The following is a 17,686-nucleotide window of genomic DNA, read 5'->3' as shown; positions in this document are numbered from 1 at the left end:
CTAAGTGGATTGCTCTTTAGGGGAAAGGGACATTTTACATTTATATTATGTTTTATAGTCTCCATTCTCCAGTTAATGATTAATCACATACTAAATTAGTTGACGATTATTGAAATAATCAATTAATACGATTAATTTTTTCAGCCCTAGATAAAATACATGAAATGGGCTATACAGAGTAACTACAGCCCAGATGTTCCAACTTTTATAGTGAAGTTAATATCTTAATGAATGTATTATTTTGCTTGATACAGAGAGAGAATAGTAGGTAAAATATAAGGTGGGGTTTAACTCTGCACAATTGTATATCTTCAAAAGAAAATACTGTATTTACCTTCTCTATTAGTCATGCAAATGAAACCATTTACAAAGTGGAAAACAGTCCTAATTTCACATTCATCAGAGCCAGTGATACTTCAAACATTGATAAACAGCATCTAATGAGTGTAGAGCTTATAACATTTTTATTAATGTAGCAAAATTATGCTTTTCTCTTTTAACAATGAATTCGTCTTATCAGTACGGATGCTCACATCGAGCATAAAAAAGGACATGCATATTGCAGCACCAATGACACCAGACCAATAGTGTCCCCACCAAAGTTCAAATCAAACCTACGCCCTTGCGTCTTCATATTAATGTCTATGGTGAGGAGGGCAGAGACACACTTAAAAGATTAGATTAGATTCAACTTTATTGTCATTACACAGGTACAGGTACAAGGCAACGAAATGCAGTTTAGGTCTAACCAGAAGTGCAATAGCAGCAAGTGCAGGATAAATAATAGTTCCATAAGTACAGGACATGGGTTTCTACTGAATAAATATAGAGATGAATACCATTATAAACAGAATTTTACTGATAGATTTGTCCTATGAATATAATATATAGATAACTAGTGTTATGAACAAAATTTACAGCTGTATTTATACCGAATATAATATACAGATGGATATTACTATAAATAGGGTTTCTACAGATATGTACAATACTAGGGGTGTAAATCACATCCATCATGGCGATTCGATATCGATTTCCTGACCCAACGATTCGATTATTTTCGATACTCAAGAATACACCACGATACGATTCGATTCAATTCGATTAAACAAAGTTTCAAGTTTGAAATAAATCAATGAAAGCTGTAATATCGTTATGCATTTTTTTTTTTTAGAAACAACAGCAAATAACAGAAGTAGAAAAGTTGCATAAAAAAATACTGCAGAAAATCAATGCAATGAATGCAATGCAATACCTCGGCTCCAGACGTCCCGCCCCCTCCACAGACGCTCCGCTGAACCTCTCCCAAATTGTAGCTGACTGCAGACAGGAGGCCGGGTTGTTTTGTTTTTATGACCAAAACTGTGGAAAACAACTCGTGAAGTTTTACCCGCTAGAAAAGCGAGGTGCACGAGAACGCTGGGACACTTTTTCCACCTGGATCTCCGCTCTTTTTGGCCCTCATGTCCCTCCGTCGTCGGACTAAACTCGCCCCCACTTCCTCTCCGCCTCAGCCGTATCTAGACCCACAGTGTGTAGCACAGACCACGCTTTAACATTGAGCATAAATAAAAAATGTCTGTGTCAAGCTTACTGCAACACACTGCTGTAAGAGTATAACCAGGAAGCGAGGTAGGAGGGCAAAATAGGTTTAGCGCCACCGCAGCACGGGAGGGAGAATTACGCCCAGGAGCAAATGGATACAAACATGAATTGATTCTCTTGCGGACGTGTCGATGCATTGGTTCATCGGCTGTTGGATCGATGCATCGATACAAAACGATTATTATTTACACCCCAATACAATAGCCTAATATACAGATGATTGTTATCATAAGCTTAGAGTTTGCAGGTGAATATGATTAAAAGTGTTCTGATGGCGTTTTAGCCAAAGGAGTTTTATCAAAAACATAATTAATGTGCAAATATAAGGAATTGTTGTATTAACCATACATATAAGCACCATATAAGCTGAATTTTATTTGGCCCCCAGGAACTTGGGGCCTTGGGCAACTGCCTAGCATTGTCTAATGGTAAATCCGCCCCTGATTCCCAGAGCAGAAGGAATAAATGAACTAAGCACAATCGTCATATTCAATATTAGAGCACCTGACAAATCCTGTCGATGTTCTCCTCTGTGGGCATTAGGAAGTAGATGGCTGGAACATCTGGAATAGGATCTCTGTCTGAGTGAAGAAGCCTACACACACACACAAAGTGGAATATCATCGTTAATGCCATTGTTGCCTAAGCAGGTCAAAAAAATCCAAACAACAACCGTTTATATTTACCATTCTGTAGATTTAAAATTCTTTGAAGTTAATTAAAAATGCACTCTTATTCTTAAACTCTTACAAAATGTTCTAAAACCAAAAAAAAGACACTGTGTGGAGTTGGGGAGGAATGGGCTGGGGGGGTTGGGTTGCACAATGCTGCTTTGATGAAGCTGCTATTATACAACAAAAATGGCCGCTCCCTGACTCAGTGGTCGCAACGAAAATTATTATTTTACTGATTTACGCTAAATTCAATAAATCACCGCAAATGTATTAGTTTTATGTATAGATAATGAACCATTGATCATTCCTTGATCACCGGACTTTTCCGTTAACAATTCCTAATTTGAACTCCTCAATAATCCTCTTCCTCAAACCTAACAATGGGAAGGAGGAATTCCATTAAAGCTGGATTATTCTTAGTGAGGTTTTTAACAGAGGTCTTATCCAGTGTCGTTAGCTTTGTCTGAACTGTAGAAGATTCGGGTACAAATTATAGAAAGTCAACAGAACAGGTCTTACAGATGAAGGGTGATTCCCATGTCTCGCAGCTCTTTGACCGACAGCAATGGGGAGATGATGTCCTGACCAAACCGGTCGTATATTAACACCTGCAGAAAAAGACAAAAATATGTTTCACCAAAGGCCAAAAAACAAAGGCCTTCACATTAGGCTTCCTTCTTTCCTCCTGCTTGTGACTCTAAAATGTGGTGCTATGACACCACTGGTGTCTTGAAGGCTGATGTTTAAAAAGGTGAAACTGCCTCCATCTTTACTGCCTGGTATGCAGTGGCTGGTCTAACATACTGTACCAAAGAACCTAGAACCTCAGACCAGCCATCAAAATATATCGCATGGATTTCACTTAGTAAAGCCCTTGTTTATAACTTTTCTTACTAGATGTTGGAGATCAGTCTGTTTTCCAGTGTAGTCCTGTTTCTCTGACTGTGACTAACTGGATGTGCTCTGTTCATTCTCTGACATGGGAGCTGGCTTGGAGCTCGTCTGCCTGGCTGTGTGTTTCCTGGACGGGGCCGCCTGTGGAGCTGGTTGACAGTTTCCTTTTGTATCTATGCTTCTTTTTCTATGTTTGCTTCTGTCTCCTTGAACCCCAGTCGGCCTCAGCAGATGGCCGCTCACACTGAGCCTGGTTCTGCTGGAGGTTTCTTCCTGTTCAAAGGGAGTTTTTCCTCTCCACTGTCGCTACAAGTATGCTTGGTGTGAGGGATTGCTGAAGAGTCAATGAGTCGATGCAACCAGCTGGTTTTCCTTAGATAGAAAACTTTGAATCAATCTGATTGGATGATCTGGTGAACTGTAAAGTGCCTTGAGTTGATATGTGTTGTGAATTGGCGCTATAGAAATAAATTGAATGGAACTGAATTGAATCAAAGTCTAAGACGTCCAAAGACAACCAAACCTTGTAGTCATTAGCAGTTTTTAACAGCGAGTTTCTGGCTTGTTAAAAAGGAGGTAAATCTGGAAGTCATCTGCATAACAGGAGAAACAAATCCTTAATTGAAAGGGTTTCCTGGTTAAAAAAAGACCTAAGAATAGCAGATATACAGAAAGGAAGTAGGGGGGCCGAAAACGTACACTTCTGCGCATGGTTTATCTACCGCGGCACAACAAAATCACACATGAGTGAGAAAATCGCTCTGCATCGGGATCATCGGGATCTCACCACAGGCAGGATTTTCTATCCAGAGGCCACGCTCGAGGACGGCTGCTCTCTCGAAAGCATCTCTGTTCTCAGACTCTGACCTCTTCTGTGAGCCTCGTCCTGATTGGGCTTCGCAGACACAATCACATGGGAAGTAGCGTCAGGAAGCCTTTGACTGACAGCTCGTCATCCATAAGTGAAGATGACGGCTGGAGGCGGGACAGTGGCGGAGGCTTCTCCAACGTTTGCGGTACGTGGGGTAAGCGTCAGTCAAATGTGCGGTAGTAGATAAATCATGTGCAAAAGTAGTTTAACATACATGTAAGTATGTTTATTTTACTCACAGGAGTTTTGAAATAAATGTGACACAATACTTGGTTGCAGGGCAAACTCCTGCATCCCACGCCACTGTCGCCCTGAAATGTTGGCATGAATAAAACAAAGCTAGCCTTACCTAATATCTGTGATCTATGTCTGAACTTGATGAGCCAGTGAACTTACCTTCCATACAGGCTCGGCTCCTGTGTTCTTCAGAGGAGGAGTGTTGAAGTTCAACATGCGCTTTAAGGCGACTGCAGAAACACAGAAACCATTTATAAATTTACATGCTAACAGATCAGACATGCATCTTCTCTTCAGACTAATCGTTAACTTCAGTCAAATCAAACGATCAATTTGAATCGTGCAAACAGATGAGGAAGACTGTTTACGGCGACAGTAGTGTCCGAATAATGCTGGAAGTAAGGCAGCTAGAAGGAACAAACAGGATGCAGCACACTGCTAGGAGCTATACGATCTCCCAAAATCCTGTGTGTTAGGAGGTATAGGCACAGCCCACCTCATGCAGTAAAATCCATGATTTATTTCCTGTTCTCTCTGCAGCTCGTGATAACGTTCACACCGTAAGATGTTTGGAGTTTTTAGGCGGAGGGCTTCAGCTGCTTACTGCATTTCAGGAGCATTGGGTTTTGCATAGTGATGGTGGGATAAAGCCTCGTGAAGCATTGAACCAGTTTGGGCTAATTGCTTCAACGATCCCCACAGTTCTTGAAGCGTCATGTCTGGGATTCAATCTGTGATTGTTTTTCTGTTTTTTTTTCCCCATTTAAGTTCCTTTGAAATTGTTAATTATTGTTGTGTATAATAAAACTTTTTTAAATTTTTTTTTTTGTGTGTTAAAAAGAGAAAAAAGATTTAAGGTTCATTGTTTTTCTGCCATTGTAGTGAAATAAGCTCAATGAAAGTGCAAACTGGGCAATGGTGGGCAAACTGAAAGGTGTTAGTCATTTTCATTCAAACTAGTGCTGCACCGATACCAATACCAGTATCTTGCAGGGCCCCGATCCAGCACTAAAATGGTGGTATCGGTATCGGCGAGTACCAACAAATAGGTCAGCGATACCATTTTGAGAGCCAAAAGTTTATTTGACTATTGTCACCCATTCCAGGTAAGCAATAAAAAGTTCTACTGAATTCACTTTGTATTTGTCTTTTTCCTGCCTCACAAAGGTAGGCAGCAGCTTGACAAAGCCATTATGGCAATTATTTTACATCCAAGTAGTATGCAGTTCTTCACATATACACACATCAATTTTAAACAGATGGCATCGTAGTGGTATCGGTATCGGCCGATATTACACAGCCAGGTATCGGGGCCAAAAAATGGCATCGGCGCAACACTAATTCAAACATAATAGTTTTTCCACAGTTTTTGGTTTTAATCCGGTTGGAAGTTATGTGTTTAACCAATCTAATTTTGCACCGTTTTTATCCAACCTCTATTTTTACTAGGGCAAACCAATACAAATTAGTCACATTAGGAAAAATACTTCTATTTTATCGACACTTTCAAAAGTCTGAGGTGGGTTTTGAACGACAACTTCAGGAGTGGAAGTCCATGTGTTGCAGCTGATGCCACTAGTAAGATGACAGCTTACTGGAAAGCACTACTACTTACAACCAATGTTCCAATTGTAACCAGTGGTTTGCTCAAATGTTGATCATTAGAATCTATCCAAACTTTATCCAACTGACAGGAACTCTCCTACAAACTCCCACATTTTGACTGAACACTGAGGCTGTTTAAATGTCTGCTGAAGCTCCAGGCGAGCTCAACCACTTCCCAAAGCGGTCACATGGTATCGCTGGGAAGCGAGGCTTCGGATTTAATTGATTTTGGCTCCTCCCTCAAATGAAGCATGCCTCGATACACGCCTTGTGGAATCGCCCCCGCCATTACTCGACACATCTCACATCACCACTGGTTTTGCAGTTGTTTTCTGAAGACTGTATTCCCAATTTGACCAGCATCTGTTCCCATAATGAGGTCCATAAGGCAGAAGGCTGTCTGGATTCCTATCTTCCTTTCCTATCCTGGATAGAGATCTACTGTTGGATCCATGAAAGCCGAAGGAGCAGGAGATATTGTTTGCCTGATTCATAATCAGTCAGAGGCCGTTCTGGATGCAGTTATCACAGAGCTCTGGGAAGCAGCCACACTCTGCTGGATATTAATTGCTTAAAATAAAGAACAGATTTAAACCAGTTGGTGGAAGGTTAAGGAGATTTTAACAAATCACGAGGGGACAATAGGTGGCACCTATTTCATCGGCTTCTATTTTAAACCTATTAAACTTAAAAACACACCAAGTCCATGTAAATCTGTTGTGATTCGTTTGGAGCGCAGCCACTCACATCTTTGATCTGACTCATCCTGTGGAGGAAGCTAAAGATTAGGGTGATGGCAATGAGACCCTCCAACCTTAATGTTCTGGAACTCTAAACCAAGAAGAAAATATTAGAAAACCAAAGGAAACATAAACAGACTGGTCTGGAATCAGAATCAGTGTTTTTGACATTTAATAATGAGGGGTTTATTAATCAATGGAAAGGGCAGGAATGGTTTTCAACTAGACCTTTCTGACTCAATGAATTTAAAAATTATATATTAGTCTTATACTAGACATAGACAACTTTTATTGTTTAGATCAATATCACTATATATGTTGCGATGTTCTTTAGACAACTTTTATTGTTTAGATCAATATCACTATATATGTTGCGATGTTCTTCTCGGCTATCAAAATGAAATGTATAGATAAAAAAGCGAGTTCTGTATATGTTCATCAGAATATATTGATCATTTAGTTATTTTGGTATCCACGATGTTTTGGGGTTTGAGTCAGTCCACTATGACCGCCAGATCTACAGATAAAGCACTGCGCTGCACAGCAAAAGGGCTCCACAGCGTCATCTACCACTGTGGCGGTCAGAGGGAGTCCATTTTCCCTCATAAGGAACTGAAAGATCGATATTATGTCAGGCAGCTGAAAATCACAATATATCGCAAAAAACACTTTTTCCCAGACCCCTATTTTCTTCAAGGGACATTTCCACAGTTCTTCCACTATGATAAGATGCATTATCAGCTTGAAAAAATAATTTTATCATCCCAAACATCCTTTCAATTGACAGGTCAAGAAGAGAGTCCAAAATATAAAAAACAAATACATTCCTTTAATGACGCTGTAAGGGCAGCCGTCCTCCCAGAGCCATCAGCTGAAATGCAGCCCCACGCTGTCAATGACGGCGGAAATCTGCAGGTTTTCTTTAGCCAGTCGTTTTTAGAAATCTCATCAGAACGGCTCCAAACAGTAGTTCCTGCATCTTCTTCTTTGCAAATTCAGATTAACTATTCAACAGTCATGACTTGCATCCTTAGTCCACTGCAGTCTTCTTCTCTGTGTTTAAAATGGCGTCCATTTGGCTTTCCTCTTTGTAAATTTCTTTTAAATGGTTTCTAACACTTGGATCACTAACACGGACTCTGCTTTCTTCCCATTTGTTCCTTTTTTGTTGTGTGCATTTCCTGTTTTTGACACTCATATGTCTTCCTTTAAACCTCCCTCCATGTTGCTTCTGCTTAGTCCATCTTTGCTGATGATTTACCTCAGTTTTAAGCCTCCTTTGTTTCAGCGTCATCCCTCGAGTCTGTGCAACGCCTCGAGTCTGTGCAACGCCTCGAGTCTGTGCAACTCCTCGAGTCTGTGCAACTCCTCGAGTCTGTGCAACGCCTCCAGTCTGTGCAACGCCTCCAGCCTGTGCAACGCTTCCAGCCTGTTCAACGCCTCCAGCCTGTGCAACGCCTCCAGCCTGTGCAACGCCTCCAGCCTGTGCAACGGCTCCAGCCTGTGCAACGGCTCCAGACTGTGCAACGGCTCCAGACTGTGCAACGGCTATAGGCCTGTGCAATGCCTCCAGCCTGTTCAACGCCTCCAGACTGTGCAACGCCTATAGGCCTGTGCAATGCTACCAGCCTGTTCAACGCCTCCAGTCTGTGCAACGCCTCCAGCCTGTGCAACGCCTCCAGCCTGTGCAACGCCTCCAGCCTGTGCAACGGCTCCAGCCTGTGCAACGGCTCCAGACTGTGCAACGGCTCCAGACTGTGCAACGCCTCGAGTCTGTGCAACGCCTCGAGTCTGTGCAACTCCTCGAGTCTGTGCAACTCCTCGAGTCTGTGCAACGCCTCCAGTCTGTGCAACGCCTCCAGCCTGTGCAACGCTTCCAGCCTGTTCAACGCCTCCAGCCTGTGCAACGCCTCCAGCCTGTGCAACGCCTCCAGCCTGTGCAACGGCTCCAGCCTGTGCAACGGCTCCAGACTGTGCAACGGCTCCAGACTGTGCAACGGCTATAGGCCTGTGCAATGCCTCCAGCCTGTTCAACGCCTCCAGACTGTGCAACGCCTATAGGCCTGTGCAATGCTACCAGCCTGTTCAACGCCTCCAGTCTGTGCAACGCCTCCAGCCTGTGCAACGCCTCCAGCCTGTGCAACGCCTCCAGCCTGTGCAACGCCTCCAGACTGTGCAACGCCTCCAGCCTGTGCAACGCCTCCAGACTGTGCAACGCCTATAGGCCTGTGCAACGCCTATAGGCCTGTGCAACGCCTCCAGCCTGTGCAACGCCTCCAGTCTGTGCAACGCCTCCAGCCTGTGCAATGCCTCCAGCCTGTGCAACGGCTCCAGACTGTGCAACGGCTATAGGCCTGTGCAATGCCTCCAGCCTGTTCAACGCCTCCAGACTGTGCAACGCCTATAGGCCTGTGCAATGCTACCAGCCTGTTCAACGCCTCCAGTCTGTGCAACGCCTCCAGCCTGTTCAACGCCTCCAGCCTGTTTAACGCCTCCAGCCTGTGCAACGCCTCCAGACTGTGCAACGCCTCCAGCCTGTGCAACGCCTCCAGCCTGTTCAACGCCTCCAGGCTGTTTAACGCCTCCAGCCTGTGCAACGCCTCCAGACTGTGCAACGCCTCCAGCCTGTGCAACGCCTCCAGACTGTGCAACGCCTATAGGCCTGTGCAACGCCTCCAGCCTGTGCAACGCCTCCAGTCTGTGCAACGCCTCCAGCCTGTGCAACGCCTCCAGTCTGTGCAACGCCTCCAGACTGTGCAACGCCTATAGGCCTGTGCAACGCCTCCAGTCTGTGCAACGCCTCCAGACTGTGCAACGCCTATAGGCCTGTGCAACGCCTCCAGACTGTGCAACGCCTATAGGCCTGTGCAACGCCTCCAGACTGTGCAACGCCTATAGGCCTGTGCAACGCCTCCAGCCTGTGCAACGCCTCCAGCCTGTGCAACGCCTCCACCCTGTGCAACGCCTCCACCCTGTGCAACGCCTCCAGCCTGTTCAACGCCTCCAGCCTGTGCAACACCTCCAGCCTGTGCAACACCTCCAGACTGTGCAACGCCTATAGGCCTGTGCTACGCCTCCAGACTGTGCAACGCCTATAGGCCTGTGCTACGCCTCCAGCCTGTGCAACGCCTCCAGCCTGTGCAACGCTACCAGTCGGTGCAACGTCTCCACCCTGTGCAACGCCTCCAGACTGTGCAACACCTCCACCCTGTGCAACGCCTCCACCCTGTGCAACGCCTCCAGACTGTGCGTTGCTTCCTGCTAGTCTAAATCGTGTCTCTCCCTTCTAGCTGCAGACTAAAGATCAGATCTAATCTGATGCAGATGAAACTAGGTCATCTGCGTAGGTGTCGCAGTGAACAAAAAGACGCCCCCACCCCTCCGCAGATGGTCTGCTGTACCTCTCCCAGATTGTAACTGACCGCAGACAGTGCTGCAGACAGGAGGCCGACTTGTTTTGTTTTTATGACCGAAATGGCGAAAAACAACTTGTGCGCTAGAACGCTGGGACCCTTTTTCCAACTGGATCCCCGCTCTTTTTCGCCGTCATGTCCCCACTTCCTCATTGCCTTGGCCGTATCTAGACCCACAGCGTATAGCACAGAACACGATTCAATATTGAGCATAAATAAAAAATGTCAAGCTCACTGCGACACACTGCTGTGGGAGTATAAACAGCCCTTTAGAAAGCTCTGTGTGTGATGTGAAGGAGCATCATGATTTTAGCCAATGGTTGACCGTCTGCTACCAACATTATCCTGAGCAATCTCTAGTTATGCTGCTATAGGCTTAGACTGCTGGAGGACATAGGGACCCCTATTTCATCATTCTGCTTCATTCTATCTCTATTCTCCCACTCTGCAGAATCTGTTAGTTCAATCTCTAACGTTCTGCTCTCTCTGCTTTTTCTCATAGTAGCTTCATCTGGTCTGTTCCTGTTTGGCTGTGACTCCATCCTGGAGAGAAATATCAGCTGTGCTGCTGCCATCAACACCTTTGTTTCTAGATGTTGGCGCTTGGCCTGTTTTCCAGTGATGTGTTCTCAGACATGGGAGCTGGCTCGGAGCCCGTCTGCCTGGCTGTGTGTTTCCTGGATGGGGCCGCCTGTGGAGCTGGTTGACAGTTGCCTTTTGTATCTATGCTTCTTTTTCTATGTCTGCTTCTGTCTCCTTGAACCCTCGGCCTCAGCAGATGGTCGCTCACACTGTGCCTTGGTCTGCTGAAGATTTCCTCCTGTTCAAAGATAATTTTTCCTCTCCACTGTCGCTACAAGCATACTGCGAACTTCGACAGATGGTTGCGAGAACTTCTTTGGAGGCATTGTACAAGTTGTTGTAGTTCCGAACCTCCTCGATCAACCTTTCCTGGTGGTTTTCCATTGTTGCTATTACTCCTCGGTTTTTAAAAATGGCGCGCCCCGGCACCGAATCGAGAAGGACAACCACAGACAGCCAGAAAGGCATACCAAGGACCAATCACAGCTGATTTTTGTCTGCAGACTTCAGCTTGAGGTCTGCACGGGTTTGCGACCGTCTGAAGCGAAGTCAGGATATTTTTTAGGTGCGTGACGAAGGTTGCAGAACCTCTGCGCGGGGGGCGTGGTCACGCAAAGAGAAAGATTTGACGGTTGCAGAGGTTATGCGTCAGAAGCTGAGGGATTGCTGAAGAGTCAACGAGTTGATGCAATCAATTAAATTTTCCTTAGATAGAAAACTTTGAATCAATTTGGCTGTATGATCTGGCTGAATTATTTCTGTAAAATGACCTACGTTGTGAATTGGCGCTATAGAACTAAATGGAGCACAGGCAGGGAGAGAAGGCTGGTGAATGGGCGGATGGACTCCATCCTAGCTGCAGGTTCAGACCATCCAGGACACCCACAGCTGACACGCGTCCACTCCCGTGGACTCGCTCATCAACAGCAGTCTGATATAAACGGCAGATGGACAGAAGCAGCTTCGTTCAAGCCGCAGCACCGGTATGAGCAGCTAGCTTATCAAGCGCGCGGGCTGCTGAAGCCTGACAGGCTGCACCAGAGGTCCAGGTTCGGTTCGGTTCGGTCGGAACCACCCAGCAGTGATGGCCTCTGCTATCCTATGTGGATGGAACCATATTCCAGCAGAAAACAGCCCAGCTTTAGGCGTTTTCACTCACCTGTTTGCTTCTCTCGGACAGACGTCGCCATGTTTTCTGTTGATAGTGATGACGGAACCATTGACGTGGCAGTCGCGCGGTCCGACGTTATCGTACATCAGAGACTAGTGGATATGAATGAGGTATCACTCGTTATATTTTCCTGGAAACCAGATTGAAACGTATAAACCTTAATTTTACACAATTTAGCAGACAAGTATGGAAGCCCGTTTAAGCCACATGAAAGTAAAAAAAAAAAGCCACATAGAAAGTCATGATTATGAGATACAAAGTCATAATTATTAGATACAAAGTCATCATTATGATGTACAAAGTCTGAATTTCGACTTTCAAAGTCGAAATTCAAAGGATTAAGATAGGATACCAGTTTTCATTTGCAAAATGTTTTTTTCAAAACAAATAAAATATATATTTTTTACAGAAAAATTTATCAGTTTCTCTGGAGTTCTAATTCATTTTGTTTTAGAAAATGGTAATTTTAACTTAAAGGGGAAGGATCTGCAGCTGTCTGTCCTACAGTGGGTCTGGAGAAGCCTCTGACTCAAGACACTCAGTTGTTTAAAGATCTTCTGAATAAGATGCTCACTGTTGGCCATCATCCTTTTCCTTCTTTGTGAAATCATCTTCAGAAATTCCAGGAGTTCCTATAACAGCCGATCTTATTTTATCAGCTGCTTGAGCTTCTTTCAGTCATTAGCTCTGATGAAGATGGAGGAATAACCACTCTCCACAGCAGACTGTCCCTTCTTGGAGACGGCTTCCCAGTTGTGTCTCCAGTCCAGTTTGTTGTCCAGGTGAACACCAAAGGACTTCTTCTCCCAGCATGTGAACAGGACACAACTTGTTCCCGTTTCTTCCGAAATCTTGAATTATGTCGTTTTGTTGACCGTGAGGATCAGATGATTGTTTCCACACCATGCCACAAAGCGCTTCACCAGCTCTCTGTCCTCAGCTTCTGCTCCATCTTTGATGCTCCCTTTGACTTCAGAGTCTTCCTACTGTGTTCAGAGCATTTTTAGTCCGTCTTTTCTCCTCTCTCTCCCGCTGATCTCCAGTCGACCTCTCGGTGAAACATTCTGCGCTTTGTGACATAATGTTATTTGGGGTCATTCCGTAAAAGTTTAAAAAACAATCCACTGGACTTTGTTTTTTAAGCTTTTACGGAATGACTATGACCTGGATGACTGAGAATCTTCACCAGTTATTTGGTGTCGCTATTCACTGCGTACAGAGTCGCTAAGAGGATGAGAAGAGATACCGTATATGGCAAGCCATTTAACATAAATTCACAGCAGCACTCAGTAAATTTTAACCGGCAGCTACTCCGATATATAATTAAGTAAAGGTTAGGAGACTAGTTGGTTACAAAAATTAGAGATTCCACCGAGAAATCTGTTTGTTACACATATGGATTTTTTCCAGCATAAAAATGGCAACAGATAGGTACATTTATACAAGTTAAAAAAGCTGGGCTTCTCAGAGGAACATTACTCAGTTACAGATTAAAATAAACACAGATCTGTTGTTTTCATATGGAGCAGAGAATCAGACTGCAGAGCTTCTAGAGATCCTGAAAATGATTTTCTCTGGCATCTTTATATTGGTAGACAGGTTCATAAATATGATTTTAAGCAGAGCAGAGACACAATTAGGGACAGCTGCTGATTTAAAGGTAAAACAGATTTTCTGGGATTTTCAAAAATGTGTCCCCAAGTTTACAAGAAAAAATATGCAATGCTATAATAAAATTCAACATATCTTTTTGTCTTTTGTAGTTCAATAAGACTCAGAAATAGCTGAGCCAGCCAACCCAGAGACAGACTCACAGGACACAGACTTAAAATTAAAGTATAAGAAACCTGCAAGAATTAAAGCACACATAATAAAGATCAGTGTATAAATGATTTTTGAAATATAAGGTACAATATCTAGTCTTTGGCTGTTAATGACATATGGGACACATTTCTAAATTAGATTTTGCTGCTTGTGAAGGAGGATAATCACTGATGCAGCTTAAAGGGAAGCCAGGCATGGATGGATGAAGTTGAAGTTGTGTCCATACTAGGGATGCAGGATATCTTGATGTTGGTATCGACTGTTATTCATCATTTTTAATACATTAATGTTTTTGAGCCCTTTATAAAACAATGCACTAAAGGCAGGCATCTGTCTATAACTATAAATACCACAAATATATTGAGGTACTCTTGTGTTCTCAACAATAGTAAAGCGTTCAATAGATATGTTTTTGAGCGAATTTTTGGAAAATATAAACCGTATTGAAAGCGTTCGGCTTGAGCAGCTGTAGGTCCATCAGCCACCACCCTTAGAGCGTCCCCACCAATGTTTATCGCAAAGTTACACCCTTGCTTCTGACCCTTGGATCAGACAGCTGAGCCTTCAGTCTAATAAACTGCTCTGTCTGTCAGTGAGTCTTTAGTCCAGGTGGTTGTTGATACATCCATCCGAGTCTGCTGGAGTTAGGTAATTATGGAATTTTGAAATCTTTTTCCAAATTTCATTATGTGTAGCATTTAGAGGGAAGCTGATTTAAACTATTTGGAGGCTGGAGCATCATGATATGCGAAAAAGGTTCATGCTGTGAACGTCCACTGTAAAAACTGGTAGTCTGATGCTACGTTCACATCGGACGCAGCAAGAGCAGCTAAATCGCATCTGCTGCTTCATTTTTGCTGCTTGTAACAGTTTGTTCTGACGCGCGGCTGAAGCAGCTTTGCTGCTCTGGCTGCGCGGTGCAAAAGTGGCTCTAACGCGCATTGGGCGGAGCTTTACTATCCTTTCTCTGCCTTGCAGCTATATTTGCTGTGATCAGTGGGAATAAAGTAGTTTTAATATGTTTTTAAATCAGTGCAGTCAGTTCATCCAGATTACATCCCGCCTTCCAGTATTATTTCTGTCGGAGCCGCTCAGACCCCCACATACCGGCGGTGCGCCGACAGTAGGACTCCCTTGAACAGCAGCCTCTGGCCCGGTTGCCTCCTCGCGGTTCACCGCGGCAGCTGGTAGGTGTTTTTCATCTAAATAATCTAAACTGCAGGTACCAGGATAATAAAAGCGAACATATTCTGCCGGCAGATTTCTGCATTTTAAGTTAATTTATGCGTCAAACTGTTTCAGAGGAGTGATCACAGCGCTCTGTGTCATCAGCGATGTGTTTGTCTCCCTGCCAGCTCCCAGATCAGCTCCTCTGATTGGTTGATGCGGCGCGTCGAGCAGCAAAAGTTACAATTTTCCATCTCAAGCAGCAGCGCGTCAGATGCTAAAACGCTCCCGACGTGCTGCGCCTGCTGCTCAAAACGCGCTGCGGGACCTTTTGCTGCGCCTTGATGCGTGTCAACCATTGACTTTGCATGTAAACTCGCTGCTTCTGCCACGTCCGGTGTGAACGTAGCATGAGAGTCAGAGAGCTCACCCACTGAAAACCACTTCATCAGGCCCTTTGTCCCAAATATTATCAACCTAATAAAAACCAACCCTGAAACATGACGGCAAGAATCAAACTTTAAAAAAAAAAACAACAGAAAAACAAACATAAACAGGAAGGAACTAAATGCTAAAGTCAGAGCAAAGATATAAAGTCAGCACTGTACAAATAACAACAGGTACAGACAGAAGCGACAAAAAAACCAAGAAAGGACTCAGAGGTTAAGCTGCAAAGATCCAGACATTTACAGTTAGCTGGTTTTGGTCCAGTTCTCAGTTTTGCTCATCCAGAAACAACAATGCCATTAAAACCATTCAGACATTTCCCACTGATTAGGAACACGTCTGGTTTAACTAAAAGGGAATGGCCTTGAATAAAACCAGTCCAGGATCCTCATGTCACATTTCAATTTTTAAACGTGGTCTAGTTTTAACAAAAAATTAATCAAAGCTCTTTTTCAGATGAGTGTCAGCGGTAGAGAACAAGATCTTCCAGTTGGAGTCACCAGCTGGTCCAGAACCCAAGAACTGCTAAGAATTAGCATTGCCGGGTTCAGAGAAGTTTCACCTGAAGCTACAGCTGCGGAATAAATGGAAACAGCCTCATCACCGTTTGTCAATCACAGTGGAAAGAGTCGTCATGTTTTCCTGATTCTCTGCAGCCTAAACTGAAGCCAGAAGGAATCGACAGCAGAGGGAGGCCAGAAAACCTTCCTGCTCTGAAACGTTTTCAAACTAAGAACTTGGAGAAAGATTGTAAAGATGGAAACTTTCTTTTTGATCTAAGCCTTGATCTGGTTACATTAACCTTCTGACACCCTGAAGAAAACATTTGACTTCAGGAAACAAGACGGTACAAGAAACAAAACAAAAGAACTCCATAACGATGGTGGATGTAAAAAAAACGAAAGGCACTTTGCCGTCTAGGCGTCCAAAGGGAAGAGGTGGATGTGATGGCTGATGGCCTGCTCCATGGAGCATTTAAAAGCCTTGTAGGTGGAGGTAACAGGCAGCAGGAGCTTGTTGGACATGGGTTTGCTCTGAGGGAAGAGCCCTTCATCCAACCACTGCTCTACTCCCTCCCTCTGCTCCTTCAACCCCACCCGGTAGGGGGGTGGACGGTGGAGTAAGGAAATGGAGGGCGGCGGGAAGAGGCCGGCTGCTGGTAGCTTGTTGGCGCCGGTGGCAAAGCGGAGGACGTCCTCAAGGGAGACGGAGCTCCTTCCAACTGAGGAGACAGGATAAAGGTGGTGCTCATGGTGTCTGAGCAGTGCTTCATATGAATAAAACAGCATCCACATCCTACCCTCACACTCCAGCAGAAAGTGTCTCCAGAAGGTGACCACAGGCGTCTCCAGGTTCAGTTTGTCCTCCTGCTCGGAGAAGCTGACGGTGAAGAGCTGGCTGAGCGTTTCTGCAGTGAGCGGCTCTGCAGCCTCACAGAAAACACTGAAGAAGACGGACGGGATGAGCTGAACCTAAATCAGATCAGAAAGTTCACTTTTTCAGCACCGCTCTTTAACTGAACAGTCTGCAGCGTGAAACTCACCTGATCAAAAACGCCCAACGTGTGCAGACCTTCCCGCAACCTGCAGGCGCAAAATAACATTTAGCTAAGTCCAACAGGGACTGCAGGACCGAGTCATTATAGAAGGAACTAGGAACACGTCAACAGATCATAAAAAGGATAACAGGTTTTCACCGTACCAACGACAGGCTGGCTGTAAAAACTGAGCTTCAGGAAACATCTCTGTAAATCCCTGAACACTCTGGTTTTAGCGATTTTTCAATCTCAGATCCAATTTTTTCCCCATGTCACACTGACTGCATATAGAGAGGATCCGAATAGGCAGGGTGATCAGATCTGAGCAGATTTTTTTCATTTCTGTCCCTGAGCTATACACACATTACAACAATTTCACATTACATTGTCATTTGACCGGAACAGATTATGAAAAGTTATCAATAAAAACCACCGCTGCGTTCTATAAAGCAAAGCCTCACTTAACGACTCTGTGCAGCATCTAGAACCAGAACAGATAGAGAATGTTCACCTACTAAAAACATAATGATTATTGTTAGAATAACTGTATATAAATGTATCTGTGTAGTGTTATCATGCATAAAGCTGTGTGCTATGTGCAAGTGTTCATAGCCATCTTTTCTGAAGTATACTGTGATTTGTAAGATTTGCTTTTGGGGAGGTTGTGGTTGATTTACGGGCAGCACTCGACCTGCTGAACTTTGGTGAACAGCTTCAACCGCTTAAACTTTGACTGAACCCTGAAATTTATAGGATGTTTACCCTGACTGCAAGTGAATTTTTTTGTTTCTGATCTCTAGAGCAGTCTCAGCTGTTGTAACAAGGGACCCCTGATTTCTAATAAATAGCGAGCAGAACGCTGAGACTGCAAAGTGAGGTGGAGATTGTAGACTCTTTCCCTGTATGTATGTATGATGTT

The 17,686-nt window shown here is 44.2% G+C and overlaps 2 protein-coding genes across 2 annotated transcripts in view; both read right to left on the bottom strand.

The window, feature by feature from the left end:
* The window catches only part of scfd1 (sec1 family domain containing 1), a 42,699-nt gene extending 30,774 nt beyond the window's left edge, over nt 1-11,925 (bottom strand). The window contains exons 1-4 of the mRNA XM_038300897.1: nt 11,781-11,925; nt 4,441-4,511; nt 2,799-2,887; nt 2,110-2,200 (exon numbers count right to left, since the gene is read on the bottom strand). Of these exons, the coding sequence (XP_038156825.1) occupies nt 2,110-2,200; nt 2,799-2,887; nt 4,441-4,511; nt 11,781-11,841 (312 nt within the window). The 5' untranslated portion in view covers nt 11,842-11,925. The remainder of the gene's footprint in view (nt 1-2,109; nt 2,201-2,798; nt 2,888-4,440; nt 4,512-11,780) is intronic.
* A 3,359-nt stretch (nt 11,926-15,284) lies between these two features.
* The window catches only part of g2e3 (G2/M-phase specific E3 ubiquitin protein ligase), a 28,671-nt gene continuing 26,269 nt past the window's right edge, over nt 15,285-17,686 (bottom strand). The window contains exons 14-16 of the mRNA XM_038300907.1: nt 16,774-16,813; nt 16,531-16,702; nt 15,285-16,452 (exon numbers count right to left, since the gene is read on the bottom strand). Coding sequence (XP_038156835.1) covers nt 16,148-16,452; nt 16,531-16,702; nt 16,774-16,813 — 517 coding nt within the window. The 3' untranslated portion in view covers nt 15,285-16,147. The remainder of the gene's footprint in view (nt 16,453-16,530; nt 16,703-16,773; nt 16,814-17,686) is intronic.

The sequence above is a fragment of the Cyprinodon tularosa genome, unplaced genomic scaffold (assembly GCF_016077235.1).
Source record: "Cyprinodon tularosa strain WSP-4 unplaced genomic scaffold, ASM1607723v1 ctg459, whole genome shotgun sequence".
In the NCBI taxonomy this organism is placed as follows: Eukaryota; Metazoa; Chordata; class Actinopteri; order Cyprinodontiformes; family Cyprinodontidae; genus Cyprinodon; species Cyprinodon tularosa.
Note: the sequence above shows the minus strand (reverse complement) of the source record. Positions and strands in the feature narration are given on the sequence as shown.